This window comes from Phlebotomus papatasi, chromosome 2 (assembly GCF_024763615.1).
Source record: "Phlebotomus papatasi isolate M1 chromosome 2, Ppap_2.1, whole genome shotgun sequence".
In the NCBI taxonomy this organism is placed as follows: Eukaryota; Metazoa; Arthropoda; class Insecta; order Diptera; family Psychodidae; genus Phlebotomus; species Phlebotomus papatasi.
The window spans coordinates 50,338,370-50,361,793 of record NC_077223.1 but is presented as its reverse complement, the minus strand read 5'-3'; the positions used below and the strand labels follow the sequence as shown (position 1 = coordinate 50,361,793).

Sequence of the window (23,424 nt, the reverse complement as noted above, 5' to 3'; positions counted from 1 at the left end):
CGGTTTTCGGCAAAGAAATATCGATGGGCCGCTAGAATTTGGAGGAGTCAGACCTATCCCCCCACCCTCCCTTCCTCCATTTTGAAACACCCCTATATTTTGTTTTGTAAATAACTCAGCCCATATGATAGCGTTTGATCTCAAATTTTAGTAGGTTATAGCTGGGCCTAAGGGCTTTCGATTTAAAAAAAATTAAGCCCCCTCCCGACCCCTTAACCCGAATTATAAGGAGTCAAAAATTTAATTTTCAAATGGCCTACGGTTCGAATTTTCAGAATTTGTAAAATTTTGATGTTTTGTAAAGCTCTCGTGGAGTATTACAACCGATTTAATTGAAAGTTCGATTAATGGAAAATTGGATTTAAGAAATTCGATTACGAATATTTCGAAAACTAGACGATGCTTTTTCTTTAAATTTTAGTATGTTGTAACTGAGCTTGAGACCTTTTCAACGGTTGATCGCACTCCTCCCTCAATGTTCCCTGACTAAAATTTCGAATAAATTTTATTTTATCTGAGATCGTGATCTTTTTAAAGATGGGTCCCAGCCGTCTCTACCCCAACCCACTGTACCTTGAACCTTACTATACCCAAATGGACCGGACTCTATCTCTAATGTATATTAACCGATTTCAATTAACTTTTCTTCTTTCGTTGGCCTTCCGCATTAAGACTATTTAAAATAGAAAATTACCAGTGATAAACCCAGATAAGCTTATGGTTGCTGAGATTTTTTCAAAAGACCTCAAAATGCGTTCCACTCGGAGTACTTGCAACTCGGAATGCTTGAAAATTCAATTTGAGTTAAATTTTGGGGGTAAAGAATCGTGTCAAGCTAATTTTATCCATTTCGACTGACAAGAACAGTTTACTCTACGGGATTCTTTACTTTCAAAATACAACGCACGATCGAATTTGCACGCAATCCTAGTTGAAACCACCCTGAGTTGCACGCACTTTGAGATCACCTGTAAAGAATCTCAGCTACAATAACCTTCTCTGGGCTTATCACTGGTTAAGGTTATGCAAAACATAACCGTACAATTCACAAAACCGTAATATTTTTCTCTAAAGTTAGAGTTAAACCTTAAATTGACAATTAATCTCAAAACTCGGGAACCGGATTTAACATTTATCTAATCTGAAACCCGTTTAAGGCTTAGTTAAATGGTCTAAGTATACTAGGGTAAGTGTGCCAAATTCCAGCCAGCTTTCAATTCCGGCCATATTTTTTGTTCCTCGTATTTCCTTGAATTTTTGGTTTTTACATACTCTAGAGATTATACAGTGCAAAAGAATAACAAAAAATGTAGATTCCACAAACAAGATTATGTAAAAAGACATTTGAAGAATTCCCGATGGGCAAAGAACTATGAGAATGAAGGTGGCCGAAATAGGGCACCAAAGCTATGTCAATATTTGTATTTATTTTAAAATGTATTAAGAATGATTTTAGAGTAAATAAAGACGATAAACTGTCTACTAGGTTCCAAGCAACACTCCTTAAAAAGAAGTAATAAAAATATTCAATTTGTATGAATAATATTGCATTGAAAACTTGAGATCTTGGCGCTTGCATGCAACTATGCTGAAATTTGGCACACTTACCCTAATTTGTTTCCGAATCAATTAAATTTTTTCGGCAATTTCTTCCTTAGTTTTGAATATTAAAAGCCTTAAGAGCTAATGAATTAGACTTTGAAAAAAATTACTATAATTGCTTGTTATTTAATTATTTTACAAATTCTAGTATTGGACTAAACCTCCAGTCTGAAATCCGTTTTATGGTATTTTCCGTAGTGGTAGAACGTAGACTACCGTAGTGGATAGTTTTTCTGTGAAATTTTCGTAAATCCTTGTAATGTACTTAATTTGAAATAAGAAGAAATAAAAAAAAGAAAATAATGCATCTTTTGAGTAATTCAAACGGTTCAAACCGTTCAAACACTCTAGATCCTAACCCCTGGTCAGTTATATTCCGTGTAGTCCTTAACCCTTTATGTGCAATGGGGTCACCGATGACCAAAAACCAAATATTTCCTACGGTTATCTTAAGTTGTTTTGCTCTATTTTTAAACCCAGAATTTTAACCCTCTCGTCCTAAAAGGGTTAAATGTGTTAACTGACGTAGAGCAGTTTAGCATAGGACACACGATTCTTTTTAAGCACAGAAAATGATAAGTTTTGCAAGAGAAACCCAAAGCAATGGAGACTGATAAATATACCGACAATGCTAAAAATATTCTTAAAATCTTGAACAATATTTTTAAATTAAATATTTGCGAAATTTTAAATATTTGTTTTCCTTTTCGAAAATCCTTAATTTGCATTTGCAATCATGTTGCATTCCATATTAAAAAAATAAATAAAATCTTAATTTTATGAAATATCCTTATGAGTTTATGATCCTCTGAATGATCCAGATATCCCAAAAATCTTCCACAAATTTTCAAGGAATCTTTCTTCTTGAACACCACCAATCTCCCAAGAATATTCGCATGTTTTTGTCGCAATCTTTAGCTCTTGCTGGAGCTGATAAGATAAATTTTCTACCCAAGATCAGAGTAAACAGTTTATGTGTGTGGGTTACGTGAATGGGGGCGTTCCAGGTGAATTTTGGAGGCGGATTAAGTATGCCTTCAGTAGTCAAAATTGAGGTTATGTCGCGACACTTCCGGACGTCAAGTTCCCAGTATGGGGGAGAGTTTGCGTGAAAATGGAAGGATTTTTAGTTACCTTATAGACCTGAATTTCATCCAGAACGGCTTCACTCTCCTTCAATACACGCTCAACCTCATCGTAAACCTCCTTCTCTGTCTCCGTGGGAGCTGCATTCTCAAAGTCCAGGAAGACATCATAAGACTTTGTTGTGCAGCACGTCGAATCATCTCGAGCTAGGAGACTTAGAAGTTTTCCCATTTCTATCTGTCGCTGCTTTTCCTCCCAATTCACAATCACAATTAGTTGGTTATACAAGGAGGGACCCCTTGGCGTCTAGCAAGATGCTCTTCTTTGGTTGTCGTACAAATTTTTGATAAAATAAAAAACACGATAAACACTGCACATTCACATCTCTCTTGTTCTACTCATTACTCCTTTATCCCAACCCAGCACACTCTCCCTTCCCTACTCTCAATATCACTTCACACACTTCCCAATCAATCGATTGCCATTCGATTCATTAATTCAATTAATGGTAAATTCCACGGGCAGCCTGCGGATGGTTTATCCAGGGAAGAAGATGATTCAGGGCAGTTTTTTTCACGGAACTACGAACTACTCCAAAGACGTTTGAAGTGCACAAAAGCTAACAAAATACTGAGGCGCGTCTGGATTTTTGCTATGTTCTCTGCTATGTTCTTTGCTATGTAAGGAAATACGATAATAGATGTCGCTAGAATCTATCTTTAAATCATAATGTATGCGCGGGAAACATTTGAGGATTGTGTCTTAGATACTTTTAACCCATTACACGCAGTCCCGGCATTATGCACATCCGGATTATGCACTGATGAAATTATGCACCGAGATTATGCACATACAATTATGCCAATTTGCCTACCATTGGGAGTCAATTTATAAAATAACTTTTGAAATATGCCTGAATACTATTCTGTGACGCGGGAAATTCGAAAACATTATGCTTATTTTTCAGAATAAAACTTTAATTTCTTTTATTTAGGTAGAAATTTGAAGTATTTTAACAATTTATTGAAGAACTCTGGCCAAAGAGTACTGTTTGCTGATGATTTTTTTAAGCAGTTGAATATTTTTGTTATGACTACTTTTACTCAGCGCGAAATTCGTTCAACGGCCGAATCATTCAAAAGAAATCGCCTACGGGTAGGCAAATTTCCTCGATGCATAAAGCCATTTCGCGCGTTCTTTTTTTGGTCCCGAAAATGTGCATTCCCGGGACTGAGTGTAACCCTTTCAATCCATTAACATTGAATAAGTAATAAAATTTGCGAATGTAAGAGCTCTGGTGGGGCTCACCTAAATAATATTATAATCTTAATAGCGTCTACACAGAGTTTGAAGAGTTTTTCCTATACAAGCGTAGGGAATTTGCTTCAATATGGACATAAATTTCTCTAGAATGTAGGAGCCATAATGGTGTCTACACACTAGAAGCAATTTTCGTCAAAAATTGCCTTTTTAAAATAATTCTAACGTTTCTGCCTACAAGAATAGGGAAAATTTTCTATAAAAAGGCATTTTTTAAAGAAATTGCTCCTAGTGTGCAGAGGTCATAAAGGAAAACGGGAAACTGGAAAGCGCCACCCATCTTTCAACTTCCTCGGAGCCGTCGAACCCAGTCTCCCTGAATTTAGTCCCAGCAACCTTCAACACCCGCCTAGGGATGATGGGCAGGGTTGGGTGTGTCATAGAAATGAAGGATTAAGATTGGTGGCTTTGGCCGTCGACTGGGTCAGCAACAGTTGAATGGGTCGTACACTCTAAATAACTTTTCACTTGAAAGCCACTAATGGAGCTGTATGTAAAGCAATTGAACTCTGGGACTAAATTCAGATCGCTTTGATTTTTGATCACCAATGAACCATTGCGAAAATAATTTTTTTTCTGACTATCTAACGTTGCTTTTTCCTAATGTTTGTATGTAATCGCAAAGTAGAAGTTGCATGAATCTAAGATATTTTTTGCAAATATCGAACAATTTTAATTTTTAAGTTATTTGAATTTCTAAATTATCGCGTTGATAATTGATTTTTACATTTCTATAGGGGACAAGCTATATCTATTCTTAAATCTAATATATACTTAGGAGGTGATCTGCTTATGCAATCGACTGGTGTGGGCTCCAGACTGTTGCCAGTTGTCTCCACCATCACCAGAGACGCTGGCCTAGAAAGAAGACATTGCGTCTCGAATATTTAGGGTTGCCTTAGCAGAGCATTAACTGCTATGAGGCGGGAAATTTATGCTCTATATTTCTCTTTTTTTAATACAAAACCTTTTTGGTTTGAAATAAACAATACAAGGAGTTTCCGGCTTAAAAGAAAACACGGACGGAAAGAATTTGGTATGAATTGCTTGCTATTGGGAGCTAATTTATAAAATCCTTGATAATATCATTTTAGAAATGCCCCTAGGGAGCATCTAAACAGGGGGATTTTATTTCGAAACCGCCATTTTGATACAAAAGTCCCCCACTGAGCTTTAGACCAGTGCATTTATCTTTTGGCGCTTAAAAATCTCCCTCTTCGAAAGCTCCATTTGTTTATGTTCGAATATTTTGACATTTCAAGCGATTTCAAATCATTTTTTTTTGTTTTTCAAGAGATGTTTTTCTCGTGATCTATTTTCAAAGTTATCAAAAGTCGAAAAGCAAGTGAAATAGCGTCACGGTATCGATCTCTCTTCTGAATGTATCGTTTAATCTTCTTAATATGGTCGAATTGTTAAATAGAAATAAAGAAATAGTTAAATACAATAAAGTTGATTTATAGAAAAGTAAAAACTTAGGATATTTTCTTAATTTAGCAACAATATTTTGTATAAAATCCTGCGGTAAGACGGTTTTGACGTAGAGGATGGGTGCCTGATCTCCTCTTCCTTATGAAGTGTTCGTCACCAGGCATAAATATTAACTTTACCACTCTTTAACAAATTCTTTGATTGTAAAACACTGTGTGATTGACTTTTGAAACGTTTCGAAATAAAATAGAAAGTCTTCCAGATTATCTATTTTAGTTAGAGCACACTTGGAGAATTTATAACAGAGGGCGGAGAAAATTTATCTCAGGTATGAACCTCTAGGGGAGATTTCCCGAGACTCACCGGTGGGGTGCGTTTCGAAATCCTCCCGTATAAAAGACGCCTTTGTGTCTCGACTGAAAGCGTGCTTTAAAACGAGGGTATTCCAAAAATGCACCCCACTGTGCTATACACCGGTGAGTCTTGGAAAATCTCCCCTCGGGGTTTGTCTGAATAAAATCTCCCAGTTAGCTGTTATAATACTCTCATTTGTGTCTCGACTAAAATAGAAAGTCTAGCAGACTTTCTATTTTATTTCGAAACGTTTCGAACTTGCTTTGTGGTACGTGGTATTGGAAATAATTTAATAGATATTAAAAATAAATTAAAAAAGATATTGTTTTAAACTCGTCTCACCGCAGAGTTTTATAACATGTTGTCAGGAATTTAAAGAAACATCGTCAGTTGCTTTACAATCTGAAAACGTTTCGATAATGAAGTTGCTTTACAATAGCTAATGTTTAGTTTTCTTTTATATTCATGATAGCTAGACTTCATGAAAACTTTCATCTTACTTTAGTACTCCTTTTGTTCTCTTGATAGCAATATTTCGTTTTTTGAATATTTTACTCAACAGATTTTCTCCTCATGTGTGTTGTGGAACTGATATTAAAAAATAGTGACACATTCTATTAAAATAAAAATTAAATTCACTAAACAATTTCACTGTAGCACTAGGCATTTTTAAAGATATCTTTGATGAAAGGTGTGAAAACTCTTGAAAAATCTGCACGGACAGTACTTTATATTTATCAGTAACACAAAATAGCTGATTGAGCTTTCGAAGAGTTATTTTTGTGCGCCAGAAGGTAGGCAATTGTCACTGAGTGAGAGAAAACTAAGTGAGATATTTTGTGCGCCTGAGAGTAGGCAAAAGGACACTGCGAGAAAGTTCAGTGAGATATTTTTATTCCGAACGGACAGTTTCGTATCAAAAGTCCCCCCTATAAATGTTGCTTTAGGAAGGGGGAAGGAAAATTTAATTGAAAACTTGAAGTGATTTGATTAAAATGAAGTATGAGTGAAGTGCAATATCGGAAATGCGTATATTGTAGATTTTCAATTTGACTCTGAAAAGTAAGGTTTTCTCAAGGGTTTTCTCCGATCTAAAACACATGAAAATCTATTTTGTAACACTTTTTATTACAAAAACATTATAAGTATTTTTCTTGTAATCTAATTATAGCGTCACATTTAATTAAAATATTAAAACAATTGTAAGATATTTTGTAATTTCTTAAAATATTTCCTCTCAATTAAGAGTTTTTTTTCTTTATTTATATTTGGCGAAATGAGTCCTTGGGATGGCTCTTCAAATTGTGCTTTTCTCTTAATCTGCTTTCTTTGTGCACACCTTTTTTTTGCCAACCCTGAAATCTCATTGAAAGTCATTTTAAAAAGTTTTCTTTTTTTGTCAAATAAATATTTGAGCTCACTACTAATTGAAAACGCTTTATTTTCTCAATTTCTTTTTTGGATATCGATTATTTATTATGCTGCTTGTCTCACTAAATATATCGGTCTACGGCTAAATCCTAAGTAATATTTCTTTTTATCTTTTAAATTCAGAGTATATGTAATATTTTTTGTATTTTTATTTTTAAATTGTTCCTCACTAAAATCTTAGTTTGAAATTTTTTTCTCACATCTTCGTATTCAAATTGGTTCATTTTGAAAAGGTCATGTGAATTTCTATCTCCATGGTTTTCTTTTATTTTTTTTATTTATTTTTTATATTTATTTTTTATCAATTTAAAATAATTGAGTATTTTTCATCATTTTTTTATATATAATTTTGAATGTGGTTTTTAAAATATATTTTACATTCTTTTTTATGTAATTCTTTTTATTCTGCTTCTATTTTCTAATTCCTTTTATATGGCTTTGAAGACGCTGCTATCATTTTTTTTCTTTGTAAAATTTACCTTTACAGTGATTTATACTTTAAAAAATATTCTTTTTTTTTAATATCATATCTTTTCCGAAATTTTATCCTTACACGTCCCTTTTTTTCTTCAAATCTTATCGTCCTAAAAAATATGTTTTATTTATTTTATGAAATATATTGTGATGATTAATTGAACAATTGAGCATTTAAAACTAAGAATATCTCTTTTAATTCTTTCACATTCTCACACAATTTGTTCACGTTTTTTTTTCTTAATAATTCCTTTAGAGAGCCAGAAAAAAGTCTTTAAATTTGTAGTTTATCTTTAGAAGAAATAAAAACCGAGAGAATTTGGGATTTAACCCAATTCTTCATGGTTCTTCATCGTCATCTAAAGTGTTTCTTTTGTTCTTGCAGAGATATTTTCTTCTTCAACATTGAATATCAATGTTTAAATAGCTTGCGCACCATCTTAAAAAGTTCTCATTTAATCCACTGTGTTTAAATCCTAATTCTAAAATGGTTATTTACTCATTCTTATCATTTTTTTTCTTGTCACTTTTTCTCCTTCTATACACGAAAAAAAACGTAAGAGATGGTTAAGGGTTAGTAGTAAATATCATTTTGTGGTGGAAAGATTTTATTTAATTTTTTACTCTAGGAATCTTGCTCTCTTTCTTGGCAGAAGAAATATTTTTTACCATTTTTGGGTTTTTTTCTTGCATCTTTTTATACTTTTTTTTAGGGAAGACCTCAGCAAATGAAGCTGTTTGTTCTTTTTTTTGGACACAAATAACTACATATTATTTTTTTATTTAAATTTCTTTCGCCATTTTCCAAACAGTGAAAAAATTCAATGCATAAATTGAATTGGATTTATTCACTCCTCGAAAAAAAAACGCTTTTTCACGTTTTGGGTTTAATCTCCACTTTTTCTTCTTTCAATAATCTTGATTAACTGGGAACTTACTACAAATATCTTTTTATGTGACATAATTCACTACTCTTAGTTTTTTTTTCGAAATCTATCCTATAACTTTTTTTTTAGTTTAAAATATGAGATATGCAAGTTTTTCAATACCTTTTTTTCGTCTTTTTTTTCAGGGTTTCTATTCGAAAAAAATAAACAGCATAAATTTGCACGAGTTGTTGCTGTTTCGACAATTAAAACTTTGTCAAAATAAAACTGTTTTAATTTTATTTTTTTTTCACAGAGACAATATTTGCAAAATTTTCACTTTAAAGCTTTATAGACTTTAAAGATTTTGCTAGAATTTGATGAAAATTGAATATTTTGTTGTATCTCTTCAGATAATTGAGAAGAAAATTGAAAAGTTTCGGTTAAGAGGTTATATTGGAAATGCAAGGTTATGTTGGACTTATGATCAACGCACAATAACTCTTGTTTGTAAATATGTTTTTAAAATTTACTGTGAGAGTGAGCGAGATGACTAGACCTAGATCTCACTCAATCTTGTTGAAATGTGAAAAACATGTTTACTAAACAAAAGTTATTGTGCGTTGGGCATTATAACCAGGACACAATAATTTTTGTTTGTAAATATGTTTTCAAAATTTCCTATGAGAGAGAGCGAGATGACTAGATCTCTGTTTCATTCACTCTCATTCAAATGTCAAAAACATATTTACAAAACAAAAGTTATTGTGCATTGGGCATTATGACCAGCGCACAATAACTTTTGTTTGTAAACATGTTTTCAAAATTTATAGTGAGAATGAGCGAGATGACTAGAACTAGATCTCACTCACTCTCATTGAAATGTCAAAAACATGTTTACTAAACAAAAGTTATTATGCGTTAAGCATTATGTTCAACGCACAATAACTTTCGTTTTGTAAACATGTTTTTGAAGTTTCAATAAAAGGGAATGAGACCTAGATCTAGTCCTCATTAACCTCAAAAACCAAGGTGCAATGCAACTTCAGCGGTGTAAACGTCTTTAGTTTGGCATTGTGAAGATTGTTATAATTTTGAAGGCCTTAAGAAACATGAAACTTTAAAAATAAATATCTTTATCGGTGAATACGAATTTGTTATTGTAGGCCAATTTAGACTAGCAGACGCATAATTTTCGGTGGAAGAATTTTCATCCATTTCAGTCAATATTTTAGCCACAATAATTTAAAACTTCTTTAAATATTGAATGTATCAATTTCTAAACTCTTCAAAATAACATATTCTGCGTTTAAGACAAGGTTTAGGATTTTGAATCACAAAAAAAATTATTTTTTTCATGACTTATCCAACTGAATTCGTGCTTTTATGGTTCCGGCACACCTTTTAGATCAGGAAAATTTCATGAAGTCAAAATTAGAGTCTTTTTCTTTCTCACACGCTTTGCATATGTCTATGTCATTTTTACGTACTCTTCTTCTTTTTCTTCTCTTAAACATCATAACAAATTCAATTTAGTTTAATTGAATTTGGAGTGCGAAAGAATGAGATAGACATATGCAAACGTATATGAGAAAGAAAGGGATGTGAATTTTGATTTCATGACATTTTACCGATCTTAAAGGTTTACCGGAGGCATTAGAAATGTCTAAATTTACCTCTAAAGGTATATTTCGATTAGGTACAGTAGACTCAATCGGTTCTTTTTCAAACGGGCGAAAAATGTTGATAATTTTCACGTTTAATTATGAAGCTAATTCGCTCAAATTCGCTATTTTATCGTGATTCTTTATAATTGAGCGCTTTTTGTGGAATTTATAAAGGCTTTGACGCCGAAATCTATCGATAAACCGGATGACATTTTGCCCCAAATGCCCAATTGAGAGAGAGTCTACTGTAGTTTAAAACTTATTATGATAAGTAAGTCAACAAAATATTCAGGTTATGTTCAATCTAACCTCATTTCCTCAAATAACCTCTAAATGTGCAAATTTAAAACGTATGCAAAGTTCTTTTCTAAATTTCATCAATTTTAAAGAGCATTTTAAGAAATTTAATTAAAACAAAATTTGTATTATTTTATATTGTTTCTCTATTATAAAAATTCATTAAAATATTTTTCTCTGCATTTCTTTTTTCTAACTGATAAAATTTAACAGAAATATGTATTAATTCGAGAAAGGAATGAGGTAATTGTTTTTTTTTGTGCTACAATATTGTTTGTTAATTGATACTTTTGTTTAACAAAATTATTACCCAAATAATTTGTGCTTCATATTCAATGCAGAATCCCTTACGGCATTTTCCAGCACACAAAAAATTACAATAATTGTTTTAAAAGATAAACGTAAAAATTAATAAAAATGTGCTCTGTTTTAACAATTGATTTGTACGACAAATTTGTCGATAGAGAGATAGTTTTTTTGTTTACTAAATTATAATCCTATAAAGGAAAACTCTTTTCGTAATATTCTTTGAGTATTTACACCGTTAAGCGTAGTTTTTTTTTGTAAAATGAAGAAAATAAAGAAAAAAAAATAGAAAAATCTAATTGTACGGAAATTGAGATTGTAGTCATTTTTTTAGTCTGAGAGAATTAGTTACTTTTGGAATTAATGCTTAAAAAGAAAAACACAAAATTTAAAGAAAGAAAAAGCTGCCTTCTTTTCCATCTAACTAAATAGGTAATTATAGCTTTGGCTGTTCCAGCGACACAATCATATTGCAGAAAGTTTGCCGTTAAACAAAAAAAAAATTGAGATACTTATGCTAAGGCATAAAAAATCTCAATTGTCCAGTTTGTTGTATGATCTTTTACAAATTACACTGAATACCTAATACTACAAATATTTTTTTTTTGTTTTCCAATAATTTTATGAATATTTTATACTTCATTTTATATAGTTACTTAGAAAGAAGAAAAAAATAATAGAAAAAAATATTGAATCTCCTCCCGTGAGAATGATTCATTACTATAATGAGATTTTTCATTATCCTCTTACAATGAGATTATAGAGCTGCTAAAAATGGAAATTTTTTCATCAATAATTTGTTTTTCTTTTTGGTTTAATATCCCCAAAAAAAATTTCATCTTCCCTATTTTTCCTTGTATCATTCTCAGTTATTTTTATTACATTCTCTTTTTCTTTTATAATCATTTGTGCCAGTCATTCTGCATTTTTTCTTTCTGTATAGCAATTAAAAAATAGTTGAAATAAAATAGGTGAAATAGAGGATTCTCACCTTCTTTTAACAAAAAAAAATGTCATATGGATTTTCATTGTCATGGATAAAACCATTTGCAGATCTATGTTGGTTCAACATCATTTTCCATACCTTAGTACTTTTAATAACTATTGGGATTACTTGTTCATCTTCATTCTCAGCATTATCCGTGAAATTAATAGGGCGCAAAACGATTGTAACCACTCCGATACATCTGCAAAGGAATACAAGAATTAAGCATTAAAAACGTTGAAAATATAGAAATTCCAAAACCCAAAATCTCCAAATAAATTCTTTTGAAAACAAAAATTGAACAAAAAATACAAAATTCCACAAAAAACACATCAGCCTTACCCCATAACCTGGTACGGGTCCTATTCCATGACCAATGTACGGATCAGCGTATTCACGGCCGTACCTAAGTGTTTAGAAAAATAATCAATACACATTACAGCCCCTAAAAACCCTAAAAATATTTCCATAAGAAAGCTTTAAACAGAGAAAAGAAGGAACAGGAACAGGAAGAAGAGGAAAATGATTACGACGATTTGGCTGTAATCCAATTTTACCCAGTAAGATGAATTTAGATTTAATTGTATCAGAAAGATTCTCAACAAAATTAATGGAAATGTAATTAAATTGAAGAGTAAATGCTGAGATTTGTATCAAGTCATTTGGACAGGTGAAAATTTTACAGGAAAATACTTTCTCTCTCTCTCAGGATGATGATTCTAATGGAAAACAGAAGGTCTGGAGAGGTATTATATAATCAATTTCCTGTCAGTTTATACATCCTTAAAGATATAAATGCAATGTATATTATATAGATTTTATATATAATACTTCCTAAGAAAATGAACATTTAAATTTAAACTTTTCTCCATACAAACTTATTTGTCTTGAGATTGAAGTTTGGCCAAAGTTTTTTTACTGCGCATTGAAAAAAAATGCTCAAGCTATTTTAAAAAGGGGTGGCAAAGCATCCCAGGCTTTGCGAAATATTCGAATTCGTGCCTTAGATACTATTCCTCAAAAATACTTTCACATCATTTTACCGTTTATCGGTTCTCTACCGATTCATAAATCTCTCAAAAGGTCCCCTAAAATAGTTTTAAAAGTAATATAATTGATTTTCAGATAAAATTTTTTTATCGGTTTTGAACTGGTTCATTACCGATTCAAAACCGATTGGAACCGGTTTAGTTTTGTCGGAAATTCTAAGACCTTTCCAACGACCCCAAAATGACTCTATTTGCTTGATAAATGTACACTCTATCTATAGTGTCTTTTTAACCTTTGACCTTGAAAAACCGTTATTAGGAATTATTCAACAATATTTTCGTATATGGACGAAACCTTCGTCTGGATAATCTCTAAAACATATCCAAAAATGAAAAAGATCGCACCACGCGTTTTCGAGCAATCCCAAAAAAACATAGTTTTGAAGGGATGGGAAGGGGTGGGGGGAAAATGAGGGATATGTTAACGATCCTTGGGTCGACTTATGGGGGGGGGGGGTCCCCCGAAGGTCCCAAGTCTCTATCTCTAACCGTTTAGCCTCTAGAGCTGATGGCAGTCGGACGGACAGACGGACAAACAGCGTTACGACATTTCTCAGAAATCGTCTGAAACGTGAAGATTTGTAGACAAAAGTGGTCTCCGGGGGGTGGAAGGTGGAAATTTGGGGGGTGAAAAAATCGAGGGATTATATATACTGCTCTCTCCGTAGAGTTCGAGCAGTAAAAGAATGTTTTACTTTCCTTGAAACACTCTAACGGCGTTATCACACTTGCACATTAAAATTTTAATGTGATTCACATTAATTGTCGCTTGTGAGCGTCCAAATATGTTATTTGTATCTTTGAGTCACTTAATATTTGGGGTTTTTCTATTTATTGATAAAGAAGTGGACTTGGTCTGCAAAAATAAGTTTAAATTTACCTAAAGCATAAATATTTTTCACATTAAAAAATTAAAGAGTAAATCGCATTAATTTTTCGCATTAATGCTATAAATCAATTTATATCAAATTTTGCGGGCCAAGTCTACCTTTTTATCAACAAATAGATCAAATTTTGAATATAACACACAAATTACACATTTGGACTCTCACCAGCGACAATTAATGTGAATCATATTAATATTTTAATGTGCAAGTGTGATAGCACAGTAAGGTTGAGTGTTCATTAGACCATCTAAAATAAGTTCAGGAGTTAATGACAATTTTAACTAAAAAGTCAGTACTCTGGCGCTATTTCAATGAAAAATGGAAAGGGAGTTCTTCTGATTTTTCTTAGTAGTATACGATTCTTCTCATGGCTTTTGTCTTATTTTTTACTTTTCTCGGTGCTGGTTCTTGTCACGGCTGTTTGGTGGTTTTGGATTTGGAACACGACAAGGTCTGGGGGAAAACACTTTTGACCGGAAGCAATACAAAGATAAGTCGATTATGCAAAAGCACATGAAAGCAGATATATAAAAAAATATCTGAGAAAGATTCTCCCTTTTAATTTTTCAAAAGATAGCATCGATAGTACCATTATGTTTTATTTCAATTACGATACTTTATTTTTATGATATAGGGTAAATGTCCTAATTCAAAACCATTTCCAGACGCCTTAACTTTGACAGAAGATTCAACACATTAAGTTCATATTTTTTTCTGAAGAAAATTACATAAATTTGCCACTTGACTCTTATAGAATGTTACTGTTTAGTGAAAATTCTTTAGATATAATTTGAAAACTTCTTAAATGCAAGAAAAATACGGGAGTGTAAAATGCTCCTACTGGAAACAAATTAATCCAAATGGAGACAAGGGAAAGTTTCTAATTGGAGACAAACAGTGTAAGTGAAACCGCGACGAAAGGCTTTCAAAACTTTGTTGAGTTGCTCCTGAATGCAGGATTTGTTCTTATTCCTGTTCTTTTCTCCTTTCCCATCTAAAACAATAAAAAAATCTCTCCAAAAAAATCTAATGTTGAGCGCGAAAGAATGAGGTAGAATATGCAAAACGTGTGAGAAAGAAAGTGATGTGAATTTTGATTTCATGAAATTTTATCTCACAGAAAGAGTATGAGAATTTAGCAAAAATTACTCTTCCACACTGTTCTTGCAAATTTTCTCCCTTGAATATTATATGTGACTTTTAACTGAATTGAATAAAATTTGCAGAGTGAAGACCTAAAGTATCAGAATGTCATTGTGAAGAATTAAAATGCAATTTACTTCATCCAATTTAGTCATTCTTCATGAATTCGCTCTTAAAGAGAAATTACCATTTTTAAATTAATTTATCACAAAAAAAACCTTTAACTTTTTCAACAGGTACAATTTCGTGTTGGATATAATTTATAAGAACCCAAAATATCCCATAAATTTCTGTCAAAGATTCGTACTTTCTCAAAAGAAACTATCTTCTTTGAAAATTGATGTAAGATTCCTCCCTATAAATCGAAAGAAATCCCATCAATCGTCGTCTGACCTCAAATTCCCATTAGCAAATCAATAAATAAATCCCCTGAGCTTTCAGCGTGATAAAATCACGAATATTGACCCGAAGAAAAGTTCAATTAATCGAACCATATACATAAAATATCCTCTCTCTCTCACTGTGGTTAGTTTCATCATGGCATCTTCGAAGAAATCTTCATGATTGATCACCCCGAAAAGCCTCTCAAGAGAACTCATGTTAATCCTCACGAATAATTTGCCACGAAAGCTCCTACTCTGTTGCTAAAGCCCACCTCAAAATGAAGTAAAGGTAAACCGGAGGATTGAAGAGAGGGAAAGAGAAATTGTCATTTCTCCACATTCTGCGCCTAATTAAATTTCGCCATAATTTCCCTCGAAAGTGGTCTTTTTTCCTTCTTCACGAAGACCCCATATAGTCAAGAACTCTTCCCCAATCCCTTATTGTTTATGTATATCATCAAGGGAAAAGGTAGCCAAAGAGATGAGTCTCAGTGTAATGTTGAAAATTTACTACCACACTTACTTGGGTTTAGATGCTTTGAACACTCAGAATAAGGGTGGATGATACCAAAAATAAGAAATTTATTGCAAATTAAATAAAAATTACGAACTGGTAAGAAACTATGTGGATTGATTGAACTAGTAAGTTTGATGATGTGTGCACTAAATAAAAATTCATGTTATAATATGAAAGGGTATGATATTGCTATTTTAATAACACGTCATCCTTTCTAATTCTAACGTATCCAAATTTGCCCTAATCTGTTGATAAAATATGCCTTTTAGAGATGTTTATTGTCCTTGAAAAACCGTGTAAGAATCATTCAAGACCATTGCCTTATGTAGTCGAAAAGTATGTCTAGACAGGTCCTGGTCAAAATCCCGAAAGCCAAAATTCCGAAAGGTTCAAAAACCTGAACGCCAAAAATTCCGAAAGCCAAAATCCCGAATGGGGCAAAATCTCGAAAGTAAAAATCCCGAATTCTTAAAAGTGTCATAGCTACTCCCGCTCTCGCATCTGCGCTTGCTGGAGGCAAAGGGAAATTTTTTGTGTCTTGGGAAATTATTCTACACATTATCCTCCATATAATTTTATCCCTTTTAAAATTTTGAACATTCGGGATTTTGGCTTTCGGGATATTAGCGTTCGGGATTTTGGCGTTCGGAATTTTGGCTCTTGGGATTTTGGCCGTTTCGAGATTTTGGCGTTCGGTATTTTGGCTTTTGGGATTTTGTCCCTTTCGGGATTTTGGTGCTTGGAATTTTGGATTTTGGGATTTTGGCTTTTAGGATTTTGGCTGCCATCGAACTGAAATCGGTTTTATGGAAAATATGAGAACAAAGGGTTTTTCTGAAGTGTCTGTAAATGCTTCAACAGGAAACCCCGGAAATATATTTTTTTTGGAGAGATTTTCTTATTGTTTTAGATGGGAAAGGGAATAGACCAGGAATAAGAACAAATCCTGCACTCAGAAGCAACTCAACAATGTTTTCACTTACACTGTTTGTTTCCAATTAGAAACTTTCCCTTGTATCCATTTGGATAAATTTGTTTTCAATAGAAGCATTTTACACTCGTGTATTTTTCTTGTATTTAAGAAGTTTTCAAATTATAAGAGAAGAAGAATTACTAGAAGAGTTAAGGAGCAAATTTATGTAATTCTCTTCAGAGAAAATATGAACTTAATGTGTTGAATCTTCTGTCAAAGTTAAAGCGTCTGGAAATTGTTTTGAATTAGGACATTTACCCTAGTATAACGATATCACACATTATTTTTTTCCTCATGACACTTTGACATATTAATGAGGTGCAGGGCAACTCTTAAGGGATTCCCAAGTGGCTAGTTTGGCCTCTCGTATGGTACTTTGGAAGTTTTTTGGTGAGCTCAAGCCTTCTTAATTTTCATTAAACTTTTCCTCAAATTCAAAATGTTTCTCAGCAGTTCTTTCAAATTATACTAAACTGTTAATCATTAAGTCTATTGACGATCTAGTCTGAACTGTATTGTATGCGGTCCGAATATTAAATAAAATTCAAAAGTGAAAATCAAACACATGTTCAAATACACATTTTCACGAAATAACACTTGTGTGTAATATTAACACATAGCCCTATTTCTTCTCTGTGTAATGATATAAATTTCTGACAATGAAAAGCATTATAAGATAGGAAAGAACTGTTATTTGGCACTTTGGGCTATTAAGGCTCGGGTAGAAGTCAATTGTTAGAAGCTGGAAGTGAAGTTGGTCATTTAGGATAGTTAGTGGAGCTTGGATAGGAATGTCAAGTGGAATTATAGCAGTGGATGGAGTATTGAGAGGAAATCTGGGGAGATTTCAACTCACCCCGCCACAGCTGCGTAACCGGCCACCGGTTGAGCTGCCGCCGCTGCTCCATAGGCTCGCGCCGCCACCGCTGTATAGGTGGCTGCTGCCGTATAGGCCTGCTGAGTAGTTGATAGTGGTGTCTTGAGCAGAGGTGCGGCTGCTGCTGCTGCTGCCTATTTGGCCAACCAGAGGCAAAGAACACAAAAATCAGCAAGTGCCCAAAAGCTCATATACAATAACAAAACCGCAAGAGATAAGGAAAATTAAACAACCATCACACATACACACAGAAGTAAAAAAAAAAGAAACAAGAAAAGTAAAGTGTAAAAGACTCTAAGCCACCATATTTTTCACAGATGAAAAATTTTCTTTCCCAAAAAGTTTCATTAAAAGGGAAAATGCAATTTCTCCAGACCAAAAAACAAATCTATAATCTAAAATATCAATCATGCAAATGGCCTTCCTACTCAAGGTGTATTAAAAAGTGTGTAAATCAATACACTTTGAGACAAGAAAAATGTGTCTTTTATTTTCTTTTTAGATCAATTTTCACCCTCATTAAATATGGTGCAAGCCCACAGCAGTCACATCTTGAACTCTTAATGGGATATTAAATTTTAACAACTCATCAGAAGTGTTGATTGACGACCAGTTATACTATAAGGAACTACGATGTTCCAGCATTTTCCTCACTTTGCGACAAATGTTCACGTAATAAAGGGAATAACTCTTGAAACAACCAAACTTTGGCATCATACATTTCATAGAGCAATAACATAACTCTCTGTCAATTTTATTGACAGTTTATTATAAACTTTTCCCAGTTTAAAAGCAAAAAGGAAACGCTATTTTTCACATATTAAGTAAGATTCTTGACTATCTCACTCACTATTTCATTGAAAGGTAGTTTTTCATTTTATAATTCTTGACAAGCAAATTTTGTTATATCTTCCACGTAAACTAAGTCCACTAATTCAATTTTGGTCGAGATTTAAGTTTTCATACACAAGGAACAAATTAATAAAGTCTTTAAAAAAAATCGAATAAAACTTTTTTTCGAAGTCAAACTTTTTAATTTAAATTTATGTAATTATCTTATGACTCATATCTATCAAACATTTGCCTTCACCTGACTCTTCTTAATATTAATTTACACTATTTTTGAAGGGCTAGATCCACTAGATCACTGAGACACTGCCCACATTTTTTCCAGAAATATTTTCTTTTTATAGAGACTTTTTAGAGTAAAACATAAATTTAAAAATTATTTAGGAGAAAGTACCCATGCTTTGTACGGTCCCAAGCTTCATAATGACTAAATTTTTTTTATATTTTTGAATAAGTGTGACTCCACATCATATTTCAAAAACAGGGCACTTTCCCTTAGTTTTTAAAATAATGTTGCGATGAGTCACATCGGAAGGAATTAATAGGAAAAAATTAGTAATTATCAAGCTTGGGACCGTGCAAAGCATGTTCACTTTCCTCTACATTTTATTTTAAAAAAATTGGGTCATCGATGACCCAATCGTCGGTGAAGTGTTCATAATTTTGGACACTTCGAGGGTAAAATTCGACACTAAATATAAATGATTAAAATTATGGAATTTTCTTACAATATTTGGTGAATAATGTGTTCTATTTAAATATTTGATCTTTTTGGAAGTTTTTAACACTAAATTCGTAAAATTTTTACTATGATTTGAATTAAAATTTCTTTGTTAAAACTTCAGTGTGAGCAGTTGCTTACGAGAAATATGACAGAATTTGTATTTACTTCAGTCATAGCTGTAGTGAAGTACAGTAGAATCTCTCTCAATTGGGCATTTGGGGCAAAATGTCATCCGGATTATCGAAAGATTTGGGCGTCAAAATCATTGTAAATTCCACCAAAAGTGCTCAATTGTAAAGAATTATGATAAAATAAGAGGAACTACAGCGAATTTGAGCAAATTTGCTTCACTATTAAACGTGAAAATTGTCAACAAAATTTTGCACCCGATTGAAAAAGAGTCGATTGAGCAAGAGGCCTCTGTACTAAAATCTTTCCTCGATATTTTTATGTGATATTATTAAATATTCATTGAATATTGTGTTGATTCACATTAATAGTGATTTATTCACTTGACCTGATGTGAGATTTGCCATGTGAATTACGTTTTTCGTGTGAAAAATGGGCAATTTTCTCAGAGATTCAGTAATGAAGTGATACTTCTTATTTTAGACAGGTGTTTTTCTCTCGAAATTTCGTGAAGTTTTAGCTTTTGTGATGACTAGGTTGTGTATATGCCTGAAGAAACAAAAGAGCATCATGTCTACGAACGAGATGTAATGAGAAAAGCCTTAAAAGGGTCCCGAAAAGGTCAGGGAATGTGCAAATCCGCGCGTACTTGGAATACCGAAATCAACTCACTTTAATGAATTATATGGAAAGTTTCCAGTCTCCTTGTGACATTCTATGATTCCTTCTCATAAACAGGAAGAAGACTTGGTAAGATAAGTTCTTGAAATGGAGAACAAAGGGCATCCTATTGAGACGGATTAGCTCTCCAAAATTACAAGCAAAGTGTCCAAAATTACAAGCAAGGTGTCCAAAATTAGTCAAATTCATCTTTACATATCAAATCAATTTTAAAAATATTAAGATTAATTTTAGGAAAAATAAGGACGATAAATAGCTTGTCAAGTTCCTAAATAACCCTTCAGAAAACAGAATAACAAAAAAAATCCAACTAGTATTGGAAATATTGTACTTCAAACTTAGGATATTGATGCTTAAAAGCATCCTGTTCAAATTACTGAGTATTTCCCCCTATGGAATATGGCAAATAAAAATACTGAAATTGTGGGCCTTCTTTTTAAAGTACTTTTCAATCAATTTCTATAAAACCAATTTTTCACAAGTTATTGCTTAAGCAGTTTTCAGACTAAAGGTTTAGTCCAGTTTCCGAAGGTATCAAAGTCCTAAATAGCAAACAACTTTATTGGATTTTCATAATTTAATCTACTACTCGCTTTTAATAAGCCAATCCCTGAGTCAAAATTTAAAAAGAAATCTTGACTGATAAGAAATTAGAGAAGTTAAGCCATATGTCTGAGACTTAGATATGAAGCCCGTATTAGTGAGTATTTGCAAAATAATTTGAATCCGTTAATTGCGAATCTGCTGTGACATAAATTTAACAAAAATTATAATTGGGTGTGAAAAATAGATAAAATCTCGAGTAAGTGATATATTTACTCCGTCTACGTTTACAGTTTAACTCATCTACCTTTTCTAAATCAGCGAAAGGACTTCCAAAACCAACTTTTTTTTCCTTCCAAAGAGCTGAAAAATACTCTTGGGTAAAGATGTGAAGCGGTAAATTTTCTATAAGAATATGCTGATTAGCAAACTCTCAAGTTTTCGGAAGGCTCGTGAAAAAGGCGATAATTTATGTCTATTTTGCTAATATTTTGCCCAACTTTTTCCCATATATTATATATTTTTACTCCTGATATTGAGGCACATGCAAATTCAACAAATTTTTCAAATATAGTGAAAATGATTTCTTTCACTGTAAAAATATTTTCAAAGCTCAAAAATTGCTATTCAGTTTGCAGAATAATTGAATGAATATAAGGATATTTTCCGATAGATTTCATCTTTACGATTTCAACTACCTTTTCTTTACAAATTGCAAAAATAGCTTTGAACTGCAATTCAATCAATTTTCTTCAGAAATATCACAATGCTTTATGCCTCTCGCAATACAATCATGAGTAAGTGTAATGTTGCTAAAAATTGAATTTGAGAAAACGTTATATTCTTTGCCTCTCAATATAAATCCATTTTCTAATAATATTTTTCTCAATTGAAAGAAAATTCAATAAAATCTCCACCCATATAGGGGAGCTTATATTTTATTACAAAAAAAGAACTAAACTGAAAAATTTTTCCCCGTGACATTTTAATATGCCAGGAAAAGCTGTGAAACATAAAAAATGGATATAATTTCAACACCCACGACTAAATATCCCATTAGAGAGCCCCTTTTTTGTGATTATCTCATAAAAAGCATTTGCAGGCATGCACTGAAAAGTAGATTATGTTGTGGACACAACAGACAATGTGAGAAAATCAACCATTTAGAGAAGACATTATTGTGACTATTAACATGGGTTATATTACACTTTAAAATTTCCACTCTTACTCAACCATGAGCACATGAAGGATAAGAAGATTTTTATAGATCTCTTTAATTACCCTAAGAGAATTTATCTCTCGTCAAATTCTCACAATATCGGTTACTATAAGAATTTTTAAAAATATATATAAATCCAATAAAAATTGTAATTTAAAAGACTTTTCCAAGAGATAATCTCTGAGAGTAATAAGCCAAAAAACTAATACATTAGTAAACAATTAAGAATCTAAATCACACACTTATCCACAAAGTTAATAAATAAGACAAAAATGAAAACGAAACGAGGTGAAAGTTATATAAAAAAAATATTTTTTGGCAAACATGGAACCACGAACCTGGCGTTGCTGCAAAAAGCATAAAACAATTTTAAATTTACCTCTAGAATAGATTTTTCATGTAAAATGTACAAATAGTTACAAAAAAAAAGCAATTTACAGGTAAACCACAAAAATGTTATACATAATATTGTGTATTGGGTGAAACAGAATGGTGAGAAATTTTTATTCAAGTGCAGCCCTCGCAAAATGCTGGGCCAAAAAAACAAAGAGAACAGCCAAGAAAAGAGTGAGATATTTTGTGATATAAATAAAATGAAGAGGAAAAACAATTAAGGTGCTTTGACGTTATACAAAAGGGAAATTTATTTTGATTTTATAGCATATTTGGGATTGATTCTATCGCATTTTTTTATTGATGCTATTCCATTCTACGATTGATACTACCGATGCTACCATATTTTAAGAAAACTGACTCTATCGCATTTTGGTAAACTATGTACATAAACTTGAGAAAGAAACCTTAGAAACTTCAGGATAAAAAAAACGCATATTAAAATAATTTAAAATTTAAAAAAATACAGAATGATGTCCAAATATTGCAATCATTGCAATGGTTATCATGGCGGCATAGTGAGAAAGTGGATATCTGAGGAACTTTCGTTTTCCCGCCATACTCAAATTCCATTGAATAGAATAAGTGTGCCAAATTTCGGACAGCTTACAATTTCGACCACGTTGAGTGTAACTTCGGCCAAGCTACTAAATTAATTAAAATTATGTATTGAAGCTCCCCCACTGATTCCCGGACTCCTGGAACCGCAAAAATTCCCCTTTTAACCCTTAAAGGACGATTGGTGACCCAAAAATGAAATTTTTCCTACGGCCGTATAAAGTTGTATCTTGCACTAAAAAGTCAGAAAAAAATATTTTTTCCGACCCCCATTTTTTGACCCTCTCGTCCTTAAAGGGTTAAGAAGGCACTTACGACCGAAACACTGGTCGTATGTTCCTCAATGGGAGCTCCTCGCACACACGCAGTGCACTAATTCGTGAAGCTCTCGTAACACAGTAGCTACACCACTCATGTCGCTACCTGTCATCTTCACACACTCAGAGGATTGGTCGGAGGGAACCGTTATGGATCGAATATAACAGAAATTGCCATTGAGGTTGTAGAAAACGACCCTACTTTACCGTGTAGGCGGGAAAAACGACTACAGTATTTTATTCTTCGAATAGTCAATGATCTTTTTTCACAACACTAAATACACTAAAACCGTTAAATTTGGGGTATAATTTAGATTAAAATTGTGTTATAGAAACTTCGGTGTGGAAAAAGTCTTACAAAAA

General features: G+C 32.6%; 2 protein-coding genes across 46 annotated transcripts in view; both read right to left on the bottom strand.

Annotated features, from left to right (window-relative positions):
• Window positions 1-3,320, bottom strand: part of LOC129801562 (CYFIP-related Rac1 interactor B) — a 37,024-nt gene extending 33,704 nt beyond the window's left edge. Inside the window, exon 1 of the mRNA XM_055846774.1 lies at window positions 2,737-3,320. Coding sequence (XP_055702749.1) covers window positions 2,737-2,919 — 183 coding nt within the window. The 5' untranslated portion in view covers window positions 2,920-3,320. The remainder of the gene's footprint in view (window positions 1-2,736) is intronic.
• An 8,361-nt stretch (window positions 3,321-11,681) lies between these two features.
• The window catches only part of LOC129801511 (RNA binding protein fox-1 homolog 2), a 150,288-nt gene continuing 138,545 nt past the window's right edge, over window positions 11,682-23,424 (bottom strand). For all 45 annotated transcript variants that reach the window (XM_055846659.1, XM_055846645.1, XM_055846655.1 and 42 more), the window contains 3 exons: window positions 17,628-17,782; window positions 12,162-12,225; window positions 11,682-12,021 (listed from right to left, as the gene is read on the bottom strand). In XM_055846659.1, coding sequence (XP_055702634.1) covers window positions 11,983-12,021; window positions 12,162-12,225; window positions 17,628-17,782 — 258 coding nt within the window. In that variant the 3' untranslated portion in view covers window positions 11,682-11,982. The remainder of the gene's footprint in view (window positions 12,022-12,161; window positions 12,226-17,627; window positions 17,783-23,424) is intronic.